Source organism: Nerophis ophidion, linkage group LG27, assembly GCF_033978795.1.
Source record: "Nerophis ophidion isolate RoL-2023_Sa linkage group LG27, RoL_Noph_v1.0, whole genome shotgun sequence".
Taxonomy (NCBI): domain Eukaryota; kingdom Metazoa; phylum Chordata; class Actinopteri; order Syngnathiformes; family Syngnathidae; genus Nerophis; species Nerophis ophidion.
The window spans coordinates 35,139,329-35,157,865 of record NC_084637.1 but is presented as its reverse complement, the minus strand read 5'-3'; the positions used below and the strand labels follow the sequence as shown (position 1 = coordinate 35,157,865).

At 42.3% G+C, this 18,537-nt stretch overlaps 1 protein-coding gene across 4 annotated transcripts in view; it reads right to left on the bottom strand.

Moving 5' to 3' along the window:
- Positions 1-2,987: 2,987 nt before the first annotated feature.
- LOC133544555 (mitogen-activated protein kinase kinase kinase kinase 4-like) overlaps positions 2,988-18,537 on the bottom strand; it is a 55,925-nt gene continuing 40,375 nt past the window's right edge. For 2 of the 4 annotated variants that reach the window (XM_061890032.1, XM_061890028.1), the window contains 16 exons: positions 17,829-18,077; positions 17,495-17,586; positions 13,604-13,731; positions 13,412-13,506; positions 12,829-13,001; positions 12,617-12,746; positions 10,674-10,937; positions 8,287-8,404; positions 8,049-8,219; positions 7,838-7,981; positions 7,607-7,741; positions 7,326-7,426; positions 7,107-7,256; positions 6,882-7,041; positions 5,051-5,190; positions 2,988-4,983 (listed from right to left, as the gene is read on the bottom strand). In XM_061890032.1, coding sequence (XP_061746016.1) covers positions 4,900-4,983; positions 5,051-5,190; positions 6,882-7,041; positions 7,107-7,256; positions 7,326-7,426; positions 7,607-7,741; positions 7,838-7,981; positions 8,049-8,219; positions 8,287-8,404; positions 10,674-10,937; positions 12,617-12,746; positions 12,829-13,001; positions 13,412-13,506; positions 13,604-13,731; positions 17,495-17,586; positions 17,829-18,077 — 2,334 coding nt within the window. In that variant the 3' untranslated portion in view covers positions 2,988-4,899. The remainder of the gene's footprint in view (positions 4,984-5,050; positions 5,191-6,881; positions 7,042-7,106; positions 7,257-7,325; positions 7,427-7,606; positions 7,742-7,837; positions 7,982-8,048; positions 8,220-8,286; positions 8,405-10,673; positions 10,938-12,616; positions 12,747-12,828; positions 13,002-13,411; positions 13,507-13,603; positions 13,732-17,494; positions 17,587-17,828; positions 18,078-18,537) is intronic. The other 2 variants (XM_061890030.1, XM_061890031.1) reach the window with 2 other exon arrangements.

Below are 18,537 nucleotides of genomic sequence, written 5' to 3'. Positions count from 1 at the left end.
CTTCCTTTAAGGCAGTGGTTCTCAAAAGGGGGTACTTGAAGGTATGCCGAGGGGTACGTGAGATTTTTTTTAAATATTCTAAAAATAGCAACAATTCAAAAATCCTTTGTAAATATATTTATTGAATAATACTTCAACAAAATATGAAAGTTAGTTCATAAACTGTAAAAAGAAATGCAACAATGCAATATTCAGTGTTGACAGCTAGATTTTTTGTGGACATGTTCCATAAATATTGATGTTAAAGATTACATTTTTTGTGAAGAAATGTTTAGAAGTAAGTTGATGAATCCAGATGGATCTCTATTACAATCCCCAAAGAGGGCACTTTAAGTTGATGATTACTTCTATGTGGAGAAATCTGCATTTATAATTGAATCACTTGTTTATTTTTCAACAAGTTTTTAGTCATTTTTATTTAATTTTTCCAAATAGTTGAAGAAAGACCACTACAAATGAGCAATATTTTGCACTGTTATACAATTTAATAAATCAGAAAGTGATGACATAGTGCTGTATTTTACTTCTTTATCTCTTTTTTCAACCCAAAATGCTTTGCTCTGATTAGGGGGTACTTGAATTAAAAACATGTTGACAGGGGGTACATCACTGAAAAAACCTTGAGAACTACTGCTTTAAGCATGTATATCGCCCTCTGCTGGTTCAGATTAGGTAACACAACCCATGACAGGCTCTTGTTATTCGCTATTTGACTAATTAAATAATACAAGTAAACAATTTAAAAACTAAACTATCATGTAACAGTGTCTTTGAAATAGAAGATTACTTACATACATGTTTTTGTAATCATACTCTCTAGTGGCCACAGGGAGTGCATTAAGGGCTTGCCGTGAGCAACAGCGCCCTCGTGTGTGGAATAAAGTTATGACAGCACTAGAAAAAGAAGATGGGGACGAGCAGAAGTTTTGGTGTCAAATAGTTCATGGTCTAACTTCTCTTAGGCTCACTTAGGAGCGGAAGATACATTTGCAGACCCTTTTTTTGTTTCTTGACCTTGTTGCTTTTTGTATTGTTTTTGGGGGAGCATTTTAATGTTTTTGGTCTTGTTTCAATTCAACAGTGCAACAGGAAAATACTTACTACTTGTAATTTTACTCTGGTTTTAAGAATCCCATCAGGGCTTGTTCAGCATCAAGGGTTGGAATTGGGGCTTAAATCACCAAAGATTATTCCTGGGCGCGGCCCTTCTGCTGCCCACTGCTCCCCTCACCTTCCTTGGGGGTGAAACAAGAGGTTGGGTCAAATGCAAAGGGTATACATTTCACCACACCGTGTGTGTGTGTGTGTGTGTGTGTGTGTGTGTGTGTGTGACAATCATTGCTACTTTAACTTGTTAACTTTCACAATTAAGTGGGCGATACTGACAGTCGACACCAGACTGAAGTCATCGTTGAATAATTTTGCCACTAGTGTAAAATGACAACAAAAAACACAAATATAAAAGAGTTTAAATGGTCATCATAACAAAGTTTATATGTGAAACGTTTCATCTGTTTGTGAAAATGTAAAAAAGACACATGTAATCATTTTAGACATGAAGAACCAGATTGGTAGTGATGTGCAATACCATTTCTTTTTTTACCCGATCCGATACCAAGTAACATTCTGGCTTGTGTTGGCGACACCGATACTAGAGCAAATATACCAAACATGTCCGCTAAATTGTAAGTTGTTTACTTTCAAATAACATTTCCAAAAACAACGGTAAAAATGTATGAAAAGTGGCAAACAATTTAAATCTGACAAAAAGCTCAATTTTGTTTATTGTAATAACCAACGTGGTTGTCTTTAAATATGTTTTAGCATATTTTTAAAAAGATATTAAAACGTCCCCCATACTTAACTCTTCAGTGTGCGGCACTTGGTGGAATAAGTTTAGACACTAAGACTAAAATATTAGAAGCTTTCAAAATAAAATTAAAAAAGTTAAAATGTTTACAAAATTTAGCTAGTAAAGAATCCTAATCCAGTATTTAATTTGAAAAAATACAACCACAAACACTGAGATGTTTGACTGAACATTCATATTTTTGTACAGGCAGAGTTTTCGACACACTTGGTTACGCACTTACACGATCCTATTATTTGTATTCTATTCTTACATTGAGGAAAAACAGTCAAATGTAGGAAAAAATGGAAAAAAATCAGTATGTTATGCGACAAACTTTATCAGCCAATAACACAAAGCTGACAATATCCAACATGGCTTTCAGATACTTTTGACTTTTCAGTATGCAAGCCTTGGTGGAAAAAGTTTGGACACCCCTTAACTAAAGTATTGATATTTTGATTTGAGAATCAATATTAGAGCATAAATAATCCGCACACCTCTACAGATTAGTACAGGTCTGGGTTAAAAAGCTAGACCTCCCAAACCTGGACTACATTATCCCACACACTTTGATTCATAAAAACACTGATTTGTAGAACCTTTGTCTTTGTGAAAATGTGATAGACATTTACCTCTTTTTTTCAGATTGTATTCCACATAAAAAAAACACTATTTGAAGTTTTCAAATCTGGACTGGAATGTTCCACAGACCCTGAAGATTTATATGTACACAATTTGTGACTTGTGAAATATTACACTGTTGTTGAAATACAATAAATACTTTTTTTCAGGCGTGTAGATCAGTGCATTGATCCAAACTGTGCTTTTATTATGCTGGCATAATTATCTTCACCTGTACTAATCCGGGTCTACATGCCCCAAAAGGGCTGATCATTAATGCAGTTTCACAAATCCTAAACGTTAGGACTATTTAAACATTTACTCTTTTTTGCTGGGTTTGGGGATATTTTGTACCAGTGACAACATTTTAGCAAAAAGTAACAGTCTGATATCAACTGCCAGTATCGCCCACCCTTTGAATTCGAGGAAACTCTATAATAACCAAATATTACCATTGCACATTTGAATTGATTTAAGATAACTTTGTCCTCATGCGGCACAGAATAACACCAAATTGTAAATTATTTCAGATTTTATTCCATGGAAAAAAAAAGACCTTGAGGAAAATACAGTAATTGCTAACGTACACAGAGGACATACTTAGAGGTGAGAAAAGAAACAGGTAGGTGGAAGTAAAAGAAAACACTGAGCATAATGCTGCAGAACCAGTGAAGTCTGGATTGGTGTCAGTAATATCACATGGGAGCAAAAGTCCGTTTATTCCTGTACACAGCTGTCTAAATCAACGTACAAAAAGGGAATACAAAATACAAAAAACAGAAAAAACTGCCCTCAAATGATCCATAAATATTCATATTGATGCACATTGGTTGACAAAACAATGACTTTGTGTAAACATTTTCAACTTAACGTGTGCATGACTATTTAAAAACCACAGCAGTCACTTAGTTAGACGGGAAACGTGGTCGAGACTAAAAACTAAGTCCGGGTTAAAAATATGCCACTTGTTTTGTCATCATCTGGAGTGGTTTTGGAACACTTCTTTCTCTTTCTCTCTGTAAGGTCAGTGAAGGCACCGCCCGTGCTGCCGAGCAGGGGAAGTTGTGGGAGCAGGGATGTTGTCCACCGCCGCATGCTTCCAGCGACGGACCACAGCGCCATTGTCCATTTCCACGGGGAATATTAAGAGGAAACAGACCGAGGCGCAACTCGGTCAATATAAGGTCCATAGTTGTATTCGACTAAAGCCTTCCTTCAACTTTTAGGCTCGGTCAAACCTTTTATTAATAAGGCAACCTGAACTTAGACGCTACAGACTGTCCTGTCAGGTCTCATGCACTCAACTTCCTTCCTGGTCACCTGCTGACTCTGCAAATCTAATTCACAGTTGTGAAGGACGCCCCAGGAAAAGAGTGAAAAGGAGACAAATCTTCCCGTGCAGCCGTCACACAGAACATGTACAGTGTATGAGAAGGTTGTGGACCATGCTTGGAAGGTGGTGGAGCTGATAATCTTACCCTGTCGTGATCACCGCGGTCCACCAGAACACCTTAAACAAGGCAAACCAGGGTTTTTCAAAAAAAAAAACCAGAAAAAACCCCGCAAGAAAGCAGAGGGTGAGTGGCGTGTGCGTGGTTGGTCCTCAGCTGTGCACATGCCCAGCTGGCACACGCACACACGCAGCTGTGCACATGCCCAGCTGGCACACGCACGCACGCAGCTGTGCACATGCCCAGCTGGCACACGCACACAGCTGGCACATGCCCAGCTGGCACACGCACGCACGCACACAGCTGGCACACGCACACACGCAGCTGTGCACATGCCCAGCTGGCACACGCATGCACGCACACAGCTGGCCCACGCACGCACGCACACAGCTGGCACACGCACACACGCAGCTGTGCACATGCCCAGCTGGCACACGCATGCACGCACACAGCTGGCCCACGCATGCACGCACACAGCTGGCACACGCACACACGCAGCTGTGCACATGCCCAGCTGGCACACGCACACAGCTGGCACACGCACACACGCAGCTGTGCACATGCCCAGCTGGCACACGCACACACGCAGCTGTGCACATGCCCAGCTGGCACACGCACACACGCAGCTGTGCACATGCCCAGCTGGCACACGCACACACGCAGCAGATGCGAGGCTGCGTGAGCTCACCAAACATGATCACATCCCAGTAAGGTCGAGGGGAGGAGGCAGGCTTGGCTCATATATAGTGGACTATAAAACGCTCGTGCACACGCGCGCGCACACACACACACACACACACACACACACACACACACACACACACACACACACACACACACACACACACACACACACACACACACACACACAGAACGCAGCACCCCGCCCACCGCTGGCTATTCATTACGACGGATGTTGGTCCGAACAGGAGAGAGCAAGCATCATCATCATCATCATCGTCGTCGTCACAGGAACTACCAGCTCATGAGGGAGGTGCGTCCCAGGGTCATGAAGTACACCTGACTAGCTCCGCCCGCTCGCACCGAGGCGAAGAAGACCTGCAGGACAGAGACAGGACAAGTTAGACTCTCCTGTTCAAAGTCAGGTCCCGTGGGAGGAGCTCACCTTGTCGTTCCGCTCGCACAGGAACTTCAGTCTCTGGGCTCTCTTGTGCATAAAGACGCCATCCAGGTGGCCGGTCTCCACTGAGCGGATCTCTATGGCCTTCTCGCCCCAGCCCATGATCTGGTTGGACCTAATGTAGGCTGCAGACGGGGAGGCAGGTCATTGGGGCCGCGGACAACAGGACTGATGGCTCTTAGAAGGGAGCTCAGCCTTGACATCAACTAAACACTTTCTCTTAGGACCCAGAAGGGATCTTCTCACTAATAAGTCTGCAACATTTTTAACAACTTCAGATCCATCTATTATTATAGATTGTATTGTTTGTTCTATGGCCTCCTTGTCAAAAATATATATATTTTTTTTAAATGGAAAAATGCAAACTATTAGAGGTGCTCCAGAAACTTGATTAATTTCTAAATCACAATTTTAATTGCAACCGTTGGTCCAAACAAAAATGAAGTTTTTTGTGTGAATGATGTAGAAACAACAACTCCAACTATCACCTTTTTATTACTCAAACGGCACAACGGTGTGTGTCAAGTCTTCTGCTTTTTTAGCCGTGCTTCCCCCACACTTGAAAGGATGTATCAGTGCTGAATACATCACACTGGATCTCAAAACACCAGACCGTCATTATTTTTTTTCCCTTTTCATTTTCCTTTAGTTTGCAACAATTTCTTCAAACAATGGAACAGCTTCTTTTGCCTTTTTAGCTAACCTGGGTAGCTTTTATGAGCTTTTAGAGTCTTAGGTAGCTTTTAGCAGTCTTAATTTGAGGTGAAAAACTTTCAAGGACAAAACACCACAAGATTAACGTGCTGTACAATATCAATCAATTCCAATCCCATAATTTACTAAAATAATTAGGCTATCAAACTCTTAACCATTAAACAAGTGCAAGAAAATTGACTAATAGTTTACCTTTAAGTTAAAAAAGATTTGAAATAAATTGTCAACATAAATGCACCAAGATACATAGAAAATACATTTAACCCAAAAACACAATAAATTAATGCAGCAGAAAACCCAACATGCAAATACATAAATACCATACCTATTAACCACTTATTTTATATAGATATTTAAAATATAAATGTATTAATTTAGCAGTTTCCTATGACCTCACTAGCAGTCAATGATCCAGCAAACACTTGAAATTGAGCAACTGTTCCAACATTTATCAGACCAAGTAAAGAATATGCATCAACATTTCCTGAGCAAACAACATTTAAATAAACACCGTGTGTATTTATCCTCCAGACGAGGCTCGCTACATGCACCCCCCATCTCACCTGCGCAACAACAGGTGCGTCACACCCACAAAGAGGAATAAAGCATAATCTTACTGGCTGTCCGTTCAGCTTTTGGTTTTGGCACAAAAATTCTCCACTTCATCACAGGGCCAAGTAAATATTACATATAAGTTATATTTTATATAGCAACTACAGTACATTTTTAGTCTACTTTATACCTGCATTATCCTTTCCATCCTTTGTAAGTGAGCTACTGTGTGGAACAATTTCCCTTGTGGGTCAATAAAGTTTGTCTAAGTCTAAGTTTAAAAAGCCCCAGAAATCCTGGACGGACACAATAATCCCCTTCCTTGGATGAACTGCGAGCGCACGTGTGAAAGCAAACTAGGTGATGTCAATATTCCTCAGCAGGGGGCCAGCGTGAGCAATCTGTACATGAAAACAACTCTCAAACCTAAGACTCAACTCCTGATCGGTTCTCACCAGTCCCAGCAAAGAGCCGTTGAAGAGCCTTGAATGGTTTCTGAAGGTCACATCTCTACTTAGTCGGAACCTCACACACCGACGGCGCCACTCACCCACTGAAGTGGGCATCTCCCCCCACTGCAGCACCACGTCCTTGGTGATGCGCCCGTAGGTGTTGACGTAGACGCCCTCGTCCTCGTAGCACACAAGCAGCTCGATGCCATCGGTGTTGGGCAGGATGATGATGGCGTGGCACTGGATGCTGGTCTGGATCTGAAGGCCAAGGAGGGACCGTTCAGGGAGGGAACGGCCAACAAGGTGAGGGTGAGGGCGCTTACGTGAGTGGGCAGGTAGATGTCATAAACGGCGCCTGAGTCCACATCCACAGCATGGAAGCCTGAGCAGGAGCCATAGATGACCTTTAACCTCTGACCCTCCTCCACAGTCAGGTCCACCAGCAGAGGCTTGTGCACCAGGTCACCAAATGACTTAAAGGAGCGAGGATGACGTGGTTAGCGGACATGAGACAAATATCTGACTGGAGGAGCCTTGCTCACCTTGAAGGCCATGAACTTGTGGTAGGGTTTGGGGGCCCAAGCGTAAACCTCCACAGAGTTCTTCAAAGCCAGCACTAAGAATTTAATCCTCTCGTATTTTACTGGAACACAAAAGCACACAATGAGAAGGAGACCATTCCCAGCAGACAGTATTGGTGCAGCGCCATCACGGCCAAAGTAATCAACACATTGGTCATTTTCATCGATATTGAAATTGCGATTATTCATCATGTTAGTTTAAGAGTCAGTAACTCTCATCTTTGAGGGCTTTGCCCACGTACCAACTTTGTAGTGGACGCATCCCTCCAGGTCGCCCACATTAACCCAGCCCTGTTTCTTCTCCACCTCTGGGTCATTATGCAGAATCTTGTTACGAAGCCATGACAGATAATAAACTCGCAGCTTGTTCTTTTTGCCTAGGGAAAAAAAACAAAGTCAGCCATCCATTGTGCCAACAACGCTTTGCCACGTTCACCAGTAACGTGGTCCAGGAAGAGAAGTGCCGCCTGTACCTGATATAGTAACCAGGACATTGAGACCCTCCAGGACGTCCATTTGCTGGATGCGGCGCCGGTTGATGAGGGGATACACTTTCCCCTGACCGCTGCGATCCAGCAGCATCAGGCCGCTCTCGGTCCCGACCAGCAGGTTGACACCTGCGGTCGCAAAGGCGGCTTAGAGACACTCGCCTAAAGGGAATGACATCACAGCACAAACACCTACCCCAAAGGGCAGCGCACAGGATCTCAGAGTTGAAGCGCTTCTTATACTTCCGGATCTCTGGCGTGTCGCTGGGAGGACGTGTGTTGACCGGGTTGACATTAACCACCGAGCCTTTGCGCGACGGGTCAGACCTCAGTGGGTCTGCGAGACGTACATCCTGCCCAAATCCAGCTGTGCGCAGACAGAAGACTTTGAAGACTCACATTTGACACAGCAAACTAGCCCACTTTTGACTCACCCATGTTGTTGAGGGAGCTGCCGCTGGATGGGGAGATCTGGAGAAGGCGAGGGTCGATGAAGGGAGTGAAGGAGGAAGATGATTTGTGTTTGGACATGGAATTACTCTCCGACTGGCTCTGTCCGACACAGGAACAACATGACAGACTCAGCACCGAGTCCTCACGCTGTTACAGCTCAAAGTATCGTGCTACCTTTGTTTTCGTATCATTTGCTTTTCCACTGGAATTCTCTCAGTTATTTTAGGGTTATTGTGCGGAAGCCACTAGTCTGTTTGAATCTGGTGCCCAAACAAAGAATTCCATGTGTTGGTGACTCAGTCCGTGTGGAAATATAGTGCTGCTTTTAGAGGTGGCTATTATAGCCAGAGTCCAGCTACAGATTATTCTAATATTGGGGCGGTATAGCTCGGTTGGTAGAGTGGCCGTGCCAGCAACTTGTTAGTTGCAGGTTCAATCCCCGCTTCTGCCATCCTAGTCACTGCCATTGTGTCCTTGGGCAAGACACTTTACCCACCTGCTCCCAGTGCCACCCACACTGCTTTAAATTAAAAAAAATGTAACTTAGATATTGGGTTTCACTATGTAAAGTGCTTTGAGTCACTAGAGAAAAGCGCTATATAAATATAATTCACTTCACTAATCATGCTTGTGGTTTATTTGTTCCTAAAACGCACACAGAACAACGATGAACAACTGTTGAATTAAAGAAGGCCAAAATTCTGTTAAATGTACACACATATATATATTTATATACACACACACACACACACACATATATATACATGTATACATATATGTGTAATACATATAAAAAAGGACTGCACACAATTTAAGGTTAAAAAACTAACTTCTGCCAAAAATTGCAATAGTGATTTGATTTGAGATTTTTAGACTATTAATTTAAATGCATAAAATTGCAAAGATGATGAAAGAGGTGGCGTTACTTTTAGACTGTCATTCAACATGTTCGTCTTCTCAAGTTGCCAAACATTAAAACAACATGCGATACTCTTTTTTCCGACATATTTGGTTTTAATGTTAGGCCGCTTGTCCTAGCTTCATCGTCAGACTAAGTTGATGTTGTACCGCAGTCACTGGACAAGTTCCTTCAGCCATTTTTGTAATCAGCACACTGACTGCATCAGCTGCAACGCAGACAAACTTGCTGTTTCCTGTTCCCACTTTTAATTGGCCAGCCGGCCAGGGAGGCAAGACTCAACAATTCTGATTCAAAGATGGAGACAGAAAAAATAAAGGTATTATAGTAGCCAAAACCAGAATGTCGATTATATGTGCAGCCCTAAAATTATATTATATATACTGTTGTAAAACTATTATTCTCTATAAAAAAAATCATATTTTTGAGTGTCTGGAATAATTTCCGATGGGAAAAAGTGATTTGTTTTTTGTACAATTTGGTCTGCGCACCTTTTGAAATAGACACTAAAACGAAAACAAAGGTAACGCTGTAATGAAAATTCTTTGTTAATCAAACAAGCATTATAGAAAATAACCAAGCTCTTTGTTAGACACACAAGCATATTAAAACACGTAGCTGAAGTGAAGATGAGATTATTTTGGACAGTGGAAATGGAAAGGAAGAAGCCAAGGTAGTAAATATTATTGGCTGCAGTAAAGTGTTGTGATCAGGTGCAGGCAGAAGAGGATCCTAAATGTACCACCAAGATGCATTTGATTGGAGGAAATAGTAAAAACACTTGTTAGTTCACTCCAGGAAGTTCCAGGGAAGTTTTCCTCCCTGCTATGACAGTGTTCTACCGCCATGTTAGAAGGAGGTGTCAGCTTGGCCACGAGGCGGCAGAGGAGAGGAAGAGCGAAGCCAGGAGATGCAGAGATGCTCCAGCCAACAACTAGGATGGTACTTTAGCTTTCATACAGGCTCGGAGTTGCTCTTTTGTTTTTTTAACTCTGTCAGCGTTATCAAATACAGAACCTTGAGGTAAAATGTACCTAAAAGTCATGTGAACAGGAGGAAGAGTATTCGTGTGAGCAGTTGCATCATCACAAGCCTCACCTTCCCACTAATGAGTCATCATGTCAGGACTGCTGCATTATAAGTGCTCCTTTTTTTACCCTTGTCTAATAGTTCAAACATTTTCCTTTAACATTTTCTGTACCGTCACACACATGGCGACAGACCCTGGAACAGAATAGTTCCAGCTAAATCAGAAGTCCATCCGTGTGTTTGACTATGAAACGGTCTCACCGCACCTTTGAGGTTAAACGACTATGGACCCAGACAACTTAAAGAGAAGCATGCAACTGTTATTTGACCCAGATTGGCTGCCCGTCCTGTCTATCCGAGCCTGAACAGCCTGCAGTCCATTCCTGTGTTGCTGGCCTCAGCAGAGTAAGGGCCACGTACCTCAATGGCAACAAGCTTGTCCAGGGGGTTCTGTGAGGACATGGCCAGACTGGCATGGCTAGGAGATGATGAGAAGGAGGAGGAAGAGGAGGAGGGGGAGGAAAGGATGGATGTGGAAGAGGATGGGGAGTGATGGCTCTGCTGGATAAGGTCTGGCAGGTGGTGAATGCGGCCAACAAAGCCATTTTTCTCTTGGAAGCTGTGGCTTGGGGTTTGGGGATGACCGGAAGAGAGACTGATCAACCGCTTTATGTCAGCGGTGCTCTGCAAGCAAGAACAGGCACACTTTTGGGCTCAAGTAGCAGCGGAAGGAGCGACGGGCGAGCGTGCAGGCGTGTGTGTTTAGGATCCTCTTCTTCCAACAAACAACATATTCTCAGTGGCTCTACGATGATACACGTATGCATACTTCACACAAAAATGGAGGATAGCGATGAATTGGTGGTTGAAAACGCTAAACAAAGACCAAGATCTACTGGTGGAAGTCACAGTTATATATGGCGTCAAACAGTGCCAAAATCTTAGCGTGTGCAGACTTAATCTGAGCACACAAGTGTCTTTCACTTCATCCACGTGCGCAGCCTTCCACCCTTTTTGGCACTTAGAAGCAGGCATTTAATACACAGCACAGCAACTCTTGCTGACTTTAAACACTTACTCTTTTCTGATCACAGCCAATTTGAGGGAGCCTGGTGTGTCCCCTCAGAAAGGAGTCTGATAAAATAAGCCAATATTACTGTATTTTGCCATTTAATATCCATGTTTTACACTGCCACCTATTAAGCGATGGCATTACGACATGTCATGTCAAAAATGGCGATCCTTAACAACAACTTTTAACGACTGTTGCATTTTATAGACCTACTTTATATGATACAGGGTAGCTCATTCGTCAAAGATGATGTCATAGTGTCAGAGTCGTGAGTGTGATGCCCTCACAATATGATCAAATGTTATATTTTAGTTTTTTTTATTTTCAGCATTTTATTCCATAAGCAATGATATAATAGTTGATTTTGTCTAAACTTTTACTCAAAAGACTTCTCTTCCTGAGAAGGGTGAGTTAGTCAGCAACAGTTCCCTGAAATAGGCTCTGACCAGGACGAGTGGGTGTTGAAAGTGACCAACCAGAAAGGAGTGGAGTTGCATCGTGTGTTGCATGGTAACATCAAACAGTTGGAACAAAACAATGATGAAAGCTTATCTTCAGCATCAGACATAATGAATGTAGCTGATGAAAATACTGCTACTCACATGTCTAGCTTTATTTTTAAAAAACACATTTGTCTGCTTGACTACAATACTGAGCGGTTATTCCTTGGGGGTGTCACATATGAAAGCTCATTTGTTGGAAACAACGCATCACAATCACGTTCAATTGCTTGCCAGGACCTGGGCAGCTAGATTACCTAACATCGGCCTAGCAGAACACAGGTTTCTTTTACTCAATGTCCGCCCCTAAGTGCCAAAAGAGTGGAACATCACACACGTGGAGAACGATAGATACATTGCGAGCATAAAATCCGCGTGACAGCAAAAAGATGTTGACAAAGCACGTATCTCATTCAGACTCCAGACGAAAAGGTGCTGGGAATGTGACAAAAGGAGAGTGTGCTCGGCACACACACGTCAAGTTAACTTTCAGTTTCGATCCGTGTCAAGACGAGGCAGCCGAGGCGGACAAATAGCATGCAAGGAGGGCATCCATTTTAGAGATTGTTCCGGACTTTAGACAGCTTAGTTAACTCTCCAGCGGTGGTATTGCTATTGTTTGTACGCACTAAGTTGCATTCTAGTCACCTCTCATTATTTACACAGCCTGAGAAGAAAATGATCTGGGTGAACTCTTCCCTCCAAATATGGGCAAGATTTTGACACTGTTTTGACGCCATAGTTATGTGTTGACAATGTTTTAAACAGATCCTCTCATCTCTTCTCCGTACCTGTCTGATGACCAGCGTACCATCCTTTGAGGGAGTAGTGGACTGCTCGCTCTCAGAGTCTTCAACCAGCATTGTTTTGGCGGACCCACTTTCTCCATTACTCAGCCTCCTGTGGAAACCATGAGAGGACCTGATGGATACAATCAGACCCATTTTAATTAAATCTACGTTGAAAAAACAAAAAATCAGACAAACAGTATAGCACAACTGACCGAGAGTCTTCAGCACCCGAGGTGGATTCCTCTCCCGCCTCCTGATCTACTTCTTCATCGTCTTCCTCATCGGTGGTGCCAGAGTCCTCACTTGAGGAAGAGTAGTCAGTCACTTTGTGGGGAGGTCGCACGTCGTCCACTGCACGGAGCTCCTTGGCGAGGGCTGTCAGGTCCTGAGGAGCAGTGAAAAACCTGAGCTAGGTGACAGCGAGCGCACGCATGCACGTCGTTGAAGTCCGGTGGTGGAGGTTTCAGCAACAAAGTGAAGAAGGAATCGTGCAGGCACACAATGGCACATTCGCAGGTGTAAATAATTACTGAATTAATCCTACAAGAAAGCAAAAAGGTTTTAACTTTAACCGTTACAGGATGCAGTGACTGGGGGAAATGGAGCAGGAACAGCAGAGGCGAGTTGATTCTGTCTTTTTTAATGCTCTTACCATGTCAACCTAAGTGGTCCCACAACAAATACCAAACATTCCATTAATGTGAAGGTACACGTCAGGTGGGTGAGATAAAAAAGAGGGGGGGTTAACCTTTTTATCAACAGTTTTGCTGCCCAATTACAAAACAGAAGACTTACAGCAGGTCTAGTGGGCCTGGCCAAGTTCTTTTCGTCGTTTTTTTTGGGAACACCCTCAGGGCGTTGGAGGGGTGAACCTTCAGATTTGGACGATGCTTCAAAAGGAAAAGAGAGAAGATTACATGGAAGTGTTGGGTTTAAAGGATAAAGCAATCAAGCTCAGCTAAGTGAGTACGCTAGCAGGGGACTCACAGCGTGGCCTGAAGCGGTCCCCAGGACTGGCCTGGGAGCTGGAGTTGGAGGAACCAGAGGAGCTGCCGCTGCCAGGCCGAGGCTGCAATTTCTCCACACGGTCCCACAGAGGGCGGTGGTCCACGTTGCTGTCCAGAACAAATAAGGGCACCATGTTCAGTTACGTACCTCACACCATTTACATTAGGGATGTACGATACTATCGGCCGATATTGGCATAAAAATGTAATATTTAGGGATGAGCTGATCGATGTGCAACTGATCAGTATCAGCCGTTTTCTGTGAAAAAATAAGCCATTGACGCCTTTCAACGCCGATCCCATCCAATTGATAACTCATCTATTTTTGATGGCTAGCAACTAACGGAGGATGGCCACTCCCCTACCTTAATAATCATCGCTTCCATTGTAGAAAATGAACTACATTTCTTGCAAGTAGGAGGATGAGGATGCGGCTGCTCTGTACCTTATCGCACCACAGGGAGTTTAGCGGCAAAGGGGTGGGGGTAAAGTAATCAGCTATTAACAGGTAGAAATCAGTAGATTGTTAATAGTCTAGCGAGAAGATAATGAAACATATGTTGGAAAGGCTACACAAATAGGAAGGGCGGACTGATGGATATATCGTAGTGTTGAAACAATGAGTACTGATAGTAGAGTGATTAAATCTATATTATTTTCACAAAATATTTTTTTATGATTTTTGTTGATATTTTCCTGCTGGTAGTAATTTAATCAGATAAAGTATTTTCTGGATTTTTGGGAGGTGTGTGATGACCCTTAAATAAGATGAAGAGCATGAATACCTTCTGGTAATTCTTCCTTTTACTCCAATTGACTCTTACAGCCACGCCCAATTACACATGCACACTCAGTTCATTATCCGTGTACAATGCTTGGCAGATTATAGAGTGAGTGTGCATTGTGTGTTGCATAGTAACATCAATCAGTTGGAACAAATTCATCAAACAACTGTGAAAGCTTATCTTCTGCATCAGACATAACGAATGTAGCTGATGAAAATACTGTTACCCACATGTCTAGTTCTATTTTCAAATCAAATTTGTCTGCTTGACTACAATACTGAGCGGTTATTCCATGGGGGTGTCACATATGAACGCCTATTTGTTGGAAACAACGCGATGCAATCACGTTAAATGACTTGCCAGGACGTGGGCAGCTAGATTACCTTACATCTACCTGCCAAAACACAGATTTATTTGTTCTAAACAGATGAAGGTATTGTAGTCTGGTGGTTAGAGTGTGAGTATTCTGAGTGTTGCTTTATTACTTTTCATCATAGGTTCAATTCAAGCTGCAAGCACGGTATACTTTCCCCCCCTCTTTTATATGTTACTTTTTCATACTATTTTCTTTCAGCACACCAGTAATCATGGCAGTAGGTATACTTATCATATTTACTTGACTATATGTTGTGATTTTTTTAATGTTGTAAAATGTTCAACATAAATACAGTTTTAATTCCTTGCCACTTAAAGCTCCAAATTTTGTTATTTTTTATTTGTTTTTAAAGCAACTTTGACGTATTTTAGGTTTGAATTAAGTCATATGTATGTCCTATTTGTATTAAAAGTACAGTATTTGTCTTATTTCACATTTTTATGTTGTGGTGACCACAAAGGGGGACTTTTGTTTCCGAGTGGAACTTTCATTTCTATGCTGATGGCGTCATTGTTTACATGCCTGTTTGTCATGTTGATTAAAGAGTAAAAGGGTTGATGCGCTTTATCTTGGAAGCCCGAGTGAGAAGAATTACACAGCATGTGACAAAGTCTTTCCATGTAGTGGCTGTGCTGAAAGTGTCAACGCCGGCTAGAGTAATGACGTTTGGAGTATCCTCTGGCTATCAGTAGCCACGTGTCCATGGGCAAACTTCATTTAATCTGATCATAATTTGGATTGGAATGTTATTGAGTACATGGACCCTCAAAAAAAAAATCCAATTATGACAGGCATTTTCCTGCATCACACCTTAAGTAGGAATACTTTATTTTGACATGCGCAGCACATACCGGAAAGGAAAGTAGAAGCAGCAGCATCAATGACTTCTGCTGTAATCAAACATGGCTCTGTGCATTTCTGTTTGTCCGACGTCCTCACATGACTAATTTAATCTTCTCTTCGCTACTTTTGTTTTTCCTCTCTTTTTGACATGGAGTTTGTCTGTGCCCACGGTGCTTGCGACGCCCTCTTTATGTTACGACATTGTGTATGTGCCTGAGCCTAGCAGTTATCCCTTGGAGCAACCATAAGGTCCTGAATGAAACGGCTTGTTGAGACAACAACTGTATCCCTTTTTTCAGACCATACTTTAGTTTTTGCTAGTCTCGGTTTTAGAGCAACAATCTCAACAGTATACAACAGAGGGGGAGACAAGTGCAAGACAATGGTTTAATTTTAAGACTACTAAATTTAGTCCCCCATCCACGACTTAAGTAAATCTGAGATCAAAGACATGCGCAGTAAGGATCATTTAGATACGAAGAAGTGTTTATACGTGATACAATCCAAATGACTATCGGCATAAACCACGTGTCACGATCGGAATGACATTCTGATCTGAAAGTGTGTTTGGGTCAGAAAATTCCAAATGGCGTGTTTATATGAAGCATTTTTGTTTTGGTTAGGATTAACTGTGTGCGCGTAGCCAGTGAGTAGAAGTATTAGATTGGTTGAGTGATACGCTGACTATATGGATGTTTTCATGTCCAGAGGGCTCTAATGATGGTAAAAACTGTGTTACAAGGCTGTAAACATGTTTTTTATGCTTTAACTATGAAAAATTGGATTTATAAATAAGAATCAGTCGGGCCCAGAACCAATTAGATGCAACACACGGGAGGACGACATGGCACTTTTTCTATACGTTACATTGCAGTATTTGTCTTATTTCGCACAGTATCTATTTGTTTAATGCATCTTGTGGTATCAGAGTAAAAGAAGCATAATGTGTTCATTCATTACACCAGAATAGGATAAAGTTGTTGCATATATCGTGTCGATTGATAGCCGTAATAAAAATGAAAAGCTGGATGATATCGGTAGAAAAGCCACTATCGGATATCTCCAATTTGAATGTATCACAATTTACTCTAATGGCTGACTACCGTTTTTTTCGGAGTATAAAATGCTCCGGAGTACAAGTCGCACCTGCCGAGATATATATCGTATATCGTGATATGGCCTGAAAATATTGCAATATTAAAAAAAGGCCATATCGCCCAGCCCTATAGTCACCACCAATTAGTTGCTTATTAACATGCAAATTAGTAACATATTGGCTCTTAACTAGTCATTATTAAGTAGTTATGAATGCCTTATTCGGCATGGCCTTATTTTAACCCTAACCTTCTAACCCTGACCCTAACCCTAACCAAATAAACTCTAAATTACCGTGATTTCCGGAGTATAAGTCGCACCCGCCGAAAATGCATAATAAAGTAGGGAAAACCCATATATAAGTCGCACTGGAGTATAAGTCGCATTTTGGGGGGAAATTTATTTGATAAAACCCAACAGCAAAAAAAGACATTTGAAAGGCAATTTAAAATACATAAAGAATAGTGAACAACAGGCTGAATAAGTGTAGGTTATATGAGGCATAAATAAGCAACTGCTATGTTAACCTAACATATTATGGTAAGAGTCATTCAAATAACTATAACATATAGAACATGCTATACCTTTACCAAACTATCTCTCACTCCTAATCCATAAATCCCATGAAATCTTATGTGAATGAGCTAAATAATACTATTTGATATTTTACGGTAATGTTTTAACAAATTCCCACACAATTTGCTCCTGAGTACAAGTCGCACCAAACTATGAAAAAAACTGCAACTTATAGTCTGAAAAATACGGTACTTACCCAGATACATTCCTCTGCCCGCTCGGCTGGGATGGTAGCGGAGACTCTCGGCGCGACAGTACAGGAGATCGAGACGTTGTTCTCACGGGTACCTAGACAAGACATACACAATGCTTGCTTAACTGGAGTCAAACTGTCCCCCACTGATACACAAGCAAACATTCAATTCAGACACTTTAGTAGGCACGTTTTACATGTAGTGTAGAGTTGTTGCCAAATTCAGACACACATCTTGTGACGGAGCAGCATGGTGAGTGAAGTGACAAGACATGACAACAAAAGAATGAGGAAAGCAAGGGGAAAACACCAGGGGAGGAGAAGGAGCCCCCCTTACCTTGGGTGGCACTTCGTCACTAGGTGGGGCCTGAGGCTGGTGTAGGGGAGGTTGGGGCTGGGAGTCAGTACGGGCAGGCGATGGGTGGTGATGGTGGGGCTCCTGGGAGCGCATGTGGAGCTGTGCAAAGTTAGCAGTAACACCACCGGGCTCACTGAAGGACTGCGAGCGAGCGACCATGGGCGGAGGAGGCGGAGAAGGGGCGGCACTGTTGCTACTCTTAAGAGCGGCAAGGTGAGACCACTGGACCTTGAAAGAATGGGGCGGGGGAGGGGGTGAACACAGTGAGACATGAGGGAAGATGTGTGGGTTACAAACATGCATACAGGGGACAACAACAAACAAAGGTTTACGGCGGTTTAACGGCTGGACTCGCGTTCATGTTAGCAATAAAGTTTGGAATACACATTGATGAAAACCATTGATGACCATTTTAAACATGCAGGTTGTAACATGTTTTGTGTAACATGGTTTTACTTCATTGTACTAAGTCGTAAACAAATGAAGCCACATCACCGTGATATTGATCAGACAAGGAGGATATCCATTAGGGGTGTGGGAAAAAATCGATTCGAATTTGAATCGCGATTCTCACGTTGTACGATTCAGAATCGATTCCCATTTAAAAAAATCTATTTTTTTTCATTTTTATCAATCCAACAAAATACACAGCAATACCATAACAATGCAATCCAATTCCAAAACCAAA